At 69.4% G+C, this 5,187-nt stretch overlaps 2 protein-coding genes across 2 annotated transcripts; one reads left to right on the plus strand and one right to left on the minus strand.

Annotated features, from left to right (window-relative positions):
- Positions 1-6: 6 nt before the first annotated feature.
- Positions 7-1,045, minus strand: LOC114073601 (CASP-like protein 4A1; the record flags this gene model as incomplete). Its single annotated transcript, XM_027911329.1, has 3 exons — positions 848-1,045; positions 672-729; positions 7-215 (listed from the first exon to the last, which is right to left on the minus strand). Coding segments are annotated over exons 1-3 (283 nt in total), but the record flags the coding sequence as incomplete, so codon positions are not given.
- Positions 1,046-2,072: 1,027 nt separating this feature from the next.
- Positions 2,073-4,632, plus strand: PPIL1 (peptidylprolyl isomerase like 1). Its single transcript, XM_027911328.1, has 4 exons — positions 2,073-2,164; positions 2,849-3,003; positions 3,088-3,156; positions 4,357-4,632. The coding sequence occupies exons 1-4, from the start codon at positions 2,103-2,105 to the stop codon at positions 4,575-4,577; spliced, it is 507 nt and encodes a 168-aa protein (XP_027767129.1). The 5' UTR covers positions 2,073-2,102; the 3' UTR covers positions 4,578-4,632.
- Positions 4,633-5,187: the final 555 nt, after the last annotated feature.

Genomic DNA, 5,187 nt, shown 5'->3' on the forward strand with positions numbered 1-5,187 from the left:
CGCGGCGTGCCCGGGGGGGTGGCGGCGGCGGCGGCGGCGCCGGGGGTGTCCCCGGGGCCGGGGGGGGGCAGGTGACACCCCTCGAGCTGGGCGGCCAAGCGCGTGGCCTCCCGCACCATCTCCTCCAGGCGGGCCCCTCGCAGGGGGCTCCAGCGCCCCCCGCCCTCCCCGCGCCGGGACCCCCCGCCCGGGCTCTCCTCGTCCTCCTCTTCATCCTGGCTGGGGGGGCAGGGGGGGCTCAGCACTGTCCCCAGCCCCCCCCCCCCCCCCCCCGCTGTCCCCCCCCCCCTAAACACCGTGGGCAGGAGGAGGGGCACGGACCCCCCCCACCCCAGAAACCCCACTCGTGGGACCCCTGGGAGCCCCAGAACCACATCCATGGTGGGGGGGATGTGCACAGGACCCCCCGAGCCACATCCACGGGGGAGGTGGGATGTCCACAGGACCCCGTTGGGGGGTGCCACGTGCCCTGTGACCCTGCCCGTGGGGGGCCGTGTACCCCAGGACCCCAAGGATGAGGGGCCGCGCCCCCCACAACCCTATCCATGGGGTGTCCCCCCCGTCTCCCAAATCCCATCCATGTCCCCCCTGTCCCCCTCATCCCCACCCACATCCCCCCATGTCCCCCCCTGTCCCCTCCACGTCCCCCTGTCCCCCCCCCCTCCCCGTACCTGTCGGAGGGTGACAGGACCCCGAAGTCAAAGCTTTCCTCGGTGACAAACCGCACATCTGGGGGGGGAGAAAACGAGGGGTGAGCCCCGCCCCGCCCCCCCCCACCCCGCGCGCGGGGAGGGGACACGGGGGAGGGACACGCGGGGCTGGCACTGCCAGCACTGTCACCCCCTACCTCTGTCCTCGGCCATCGCCTGGGCCCGGGGCTGCTGCGGGAGCGAGGGGGGCAGGGGGTCACCACCGACCCCGGCGGGGACCCCCCCGCCAGGGCCCGACCCCCCCTCAGTGTCCCCGACCCCCCTGGGGACCCGGTGGCACCGGGTGGCACCGCCTGTGCCAGTGCCAGGCACCGCCAGCTCCGCGTCATCGGGACGGGGACAGGGACGGGGAAGGGGGGGACACACACCGGGGACCCCCGGGACCCCCGCCCGGCGAACCCCCAGCACCGCGTGCCCAGCCCAGGGGTCCCCAGTGCCACATTTAGGGGGTCCCGGCCCCACATTCCCAGTCCTGGGGGTCCCAATCCCACAGTGGAGGTCCCCAATGCCACATTTGGGGAGTCCTGGCCCCACATCCCCAGTCCTGGGGGTCCCCAGTGCCACACTGGGGGGGTCCCAGCCCCACATCCCCAATCCTGGGGGTCCCAGTCCCACAGTGGAGGGTCCCGCTCCCCCCATCCCGGTCCCTGGGGGTCCTCAGAGCCACATTGGGGGGTGTCCCAACCCCACACCCCCGTGCCTGGGGGGTCCCAGCCCCGCACTAAGCGGGTCCTGGCCTCACCAGGGGGGTCCAAACCCCACAGCCCCATCCGTGGGGGTCCCAGCCCCGCACTAAGAGGGTCACAACACCACGGGGAGAGGTCCCAGCCACGCAACCCCATCCCTGGGGGTCCCAGCCCCACATCCCGACCCCTGAGCGTCCCAGCCCGACCGAGGGGGTCCTAGCCCCGCAGCCCCATCCCCAGGGGTCCCCCAGCCCCACACTAAGGTGGTCTCAGCCCCCCCCCGGGTGGTCCCAGCCTCGCAATCCGACCCCGCGTCACCCCCTCCCCGCACGGGGGGGCTCCACCCGCGCTGCCCGCGCTCCCCCCGAGCCCTCCCGGTCGGTTCCCCTTCCCGGGACCCCCCTGACCCCCTCGGACTGTCCCGTGTCCCCCCCCTTATCCCCCCCCATCCCCCCTCTCACCGCCCCCGGCTCCCGCTCCGCGCGCGCTGCGGGGGGCGTGGCTTCACGTGTGGGGGCGTGGCTTGGTTGGAACAGCCCCGCCCCTTGCGGCTCAGCGGTGATGACCCCGCCCCCCCGGCTCCCATTGGCTGGCCCTACTTTCTCCGCGGCGCCGATTGGCCGATCTCCCCTGCGCGCCTCGCGCTGATTGGCTGTGCCGCGGGGCTCGTGACAGGAAAGGGGCGTGTCCCGGAAGCGCCCCCGCCATGGCGGCACCCGCCGTGCCCCCCGAGTCGTGGCAGCCCCCGACGGTGGCCATGGAGACCACGTAAGGACCGGGACCCCCCCGGGAACCGGGACAGGCTCGGCCCCTGCGGGGGGACAGCGGGGACAGCGGGGGGTACCACCCGCACCCCCCCCACTGCCGGGACCGGGCTCCATACTGAGCCCCGCCCCCCCATGGGATCGGGAAACCTCCGGGATCCCCCTGAGCCCCCCCGGGACCGGGAAACCCTCGGGGTCCATCCTGAGCCCCCCCCGGGAGCAGGAAACCTCCTGGGTCTCCCTGAGCCCCCCTCGGTCCCGGGCAGACCCCGGGGTCCCGTCTTCCCCCCATTGCCCCCCGACCCTCCCCCCGCTGTGCCCCTGCCCTGATCCCGGAGGGTCACAGTTAGGGTGACCCCATTTCCTGGGACCCTTCCCATTCCCGTTATTCCCGTTGTTATTCCCGGTGTTCCAGGATGGACTCGCTGGTGCTGGAGCTGTACTGGCTGCACAGCCCCGTTCCCATTCCCGTTATTCCTGTTGTTATTCCCGGTGTTATTCCAGGATGGGTTCCCTGGTGCTGGAGCTGTCCTGGCTCCACAGCCCCGTTGTTATTCCCGTTGTTATTCCCGTTGTTATTCCCGGTGTTATTCCAGGATGGGTTCCCTGGTGCTGGAGCTGTCCTGGCTCCACAGCCCCGTTGTTATTCCCGTTGTTATTCCCGGTGTTATTCCCGGTGTTGTTCCAGGATGGGTTCCCTGGTGCTGGAGCTGTACTGGCTCCACGCCCCCCGCACGTGCCGGAACTTTGCCGAGCTCAGCCGGCGCGGTTACTACAACGGCACCAAATTCCACCGCGTCATCCGGGACTTCATGGTGCAGGGCGGGGACCCCACGGGCACGGGTGAGCGCACAGGCCCCCCCGGGACCCCCTCCCCGACCCAGGACACCCCCCCACCATCCCACTGACCCCCCCTGTCCCCCCCAGGCCGCGGCGGCGCCTCCATCTACGGGAAGCAGTTTGAGGATGAGCTGCACCCCGACCTCAAGTTCACAGGTGAGTGGGGATGGGGGGGCACTGGGACCCCCCACCTGTGTCAGGAGAGACCCCCCAGGACCCCTCAGGACCTTGGTAGGGGGTGCCATGTCCCCTGTGTCCCCATGACCCTCAGGAGCCACCCGTGGGGTGCCGTGTCCCCCACGTCCCCAACCGTGGGGTGACACGTCCCCCGTGACACCAGAGCCTTGGCCATGGGGTGCCATGTCCCTGTGTCCCCATCCATGGGGTGCCATGTCCCTGTGTCCCCATCCATGGAGTGCCATGTCCCTGTGTCCCTGAGCTCCCATGTCCCTGTGTCCCTGAGCTCCCATGTCCCTGTGTCCCCATCCCTGAGGTGCCACATCCCCCATGAGACCAGAACCTCGACCATGAGCTCCCATGTCCCTGTCTCCCTTCCTGAAGTCCCTGTCCCCCGTGTCCCCATCCCTGAGCTCTCATGTCCCCCTTGACACCAAGACCTTGACCATGAGCTCCCATGTCCCCGTGTCCCCATCCCTGAGCTCCCATGTCCCTATGCCCCCCACCGTGAGGTCCCCGTGTCCCCATCCATGAAGTGCCACATCCCCAATGACACCAATACCTTGGCAATGAGGTCCCATGTCCCCATGTCCCCATGCCTGAGCTCCCATGTCCCCCATGACACCAGAACCTTGACCATGGGTTCCCATGTCCCCATGCCCTCCCCCTCTGAGCTCCCAATTCCCTCTGTCCCCATCCCTGAGCTCCCATGTCCCTGTGTCCCCCTTCCTGAGCTTCCACATCCCCCATGACACCACCACCTTGACCATGAGCTCCCATGTCCCCATCCATGGTGTGCCATGTCCCTCTATCCCCATCCCTGAGCTTCCATGTCCCTGTGTCCCCATCCATGGGGTGCCACGTCCCCCATGACACCAGAACCTTGACCATGGGCTCCCATGTCCCCATGCCCTCCCCTCTGAAGTCTGTGTCCCTGTGTCCCCATCCCTGAGCTCCCATGTCCCTGTATCCCCATCCCTGAGGTGCCACGTTCCCCATGACACCAGAACCTTGACCGTGGGCTCCCACATCCCTGTGCCCCCATCCCTGAGCTCCCACATCCCTATGCCCCCCCCCGATGTCCCCATATCCCCCCCCGATGTCCCCATATCCCCCCCCGATGTCCCCATGGTCCCCCCCATGTCCCCGTGGTCCCCCCCATGTCCCCGTGTCCCCCAGGCGCGGGCATCCTGGCGATGGCGAACGCGGGGCCGGACACGAACGGCAGCCAGTTCTTCGTGACGCTGGGCCCGGCGCAGTGGCTGGACGGCAAGCACAGCATCTTCGGCCGCGTGTGCCAGGGCATGGGCGTGCTGGGCCGCCTGGCCATGGTGGAGACCAACGCCCAGGACCGGCCCCTGGACGACGTCAAGATCATCAAGGCCTATCCCGTGGGGTAGAGGGGACGCCTTCCCCCTGCACACCCCCAAAAAATTGTACAGTTGGAATAAAAGAGGTTGGGTTTGGTGGGGGTTGTTGTGTGTGTGTGTGTCCCCCACCCACAGAGGGTCCTGGCACCCCTCGGGGTGCTACCCTGTCACCTGTGGGATCGCTGGGCTTTGGGGGAAAAGGCTCCCACCCCCCAAAAAAATGCTGGGCTCCCCACGTGGCACTGGGGACCCCCAGACTGGCACTGGGGTCCCTGTGCCAGCACACACTGGGTGTGCCCCCTGGCTCTGGGTGACCCCCCTTCAGCTCTGGGTGACCCCCCCTGGGTCTGGGTGTCCCCCCTGGGTCTGGGTGTTCTCCCCCCTCCTAGCTCCCAGTGCAGGACCTGGGACAGCACTGGGAGGCACTGGGTGATCCTGGTGATGGTGCAGGGGTGGCACTGGGGGCACTGGGAGGGACTGGTTGAGGGGGCAGTGGGGCCGTTGGGGGCTCTGGGGGGTGGGTGCTACCACAGGGATCCCCACAGCACCGGGGGGGGGTCACTGGGAGGACTGGAGGGACGCTGGGGGCACCGGGAGCCCCCGGGGGGTTACCAGGAGGGGGGGAGGGGGCAGCACCGGG

The sequence above is a fragment of the Empidonax traillii genome, unplaced genomic scaffold (genome assembly GCF_003031625.1).
Source record: "Empidonax traillii isolate 1590-97213 ecotype Southwest subspecies unplaced genomic scaffold, ASM303162v1 scaffold7248:size9898, whole genome shotgun sequence".
NCBI classification, from domain to species: domain Eukaryota; kingdom Metazoa; phylum Chordata; class Aves; order Passeriformes; family Tyrannidae; genus Empidonax; species Empidonax traillii.

Bases quoted from the DNA above. Each gene is read 5' to 3' on its own strand.
- PPIL1 (XM_027911328.1), top strand. From the start codon at position 2,103: ATGGCGGCACCCGCCGTGCCCCCCGAGTCGTGGCAGCCCCCGACGGTG. The intron at 3,004-3,087 runs GTGAGCGCACAG...TGTCCCCCCCAG, and splicing joins CGGGGACCCCACGGGCACGG to GCCGCGGCGGCGCCTCCATC. The intron at 3,157-4,356 runs GTGAGTGGGGAT...CGTGTCCCCCAG, and splicing joins CCCCGACCTCAAGTTCACAG to GCGCGGGCATCCTGGCGATG.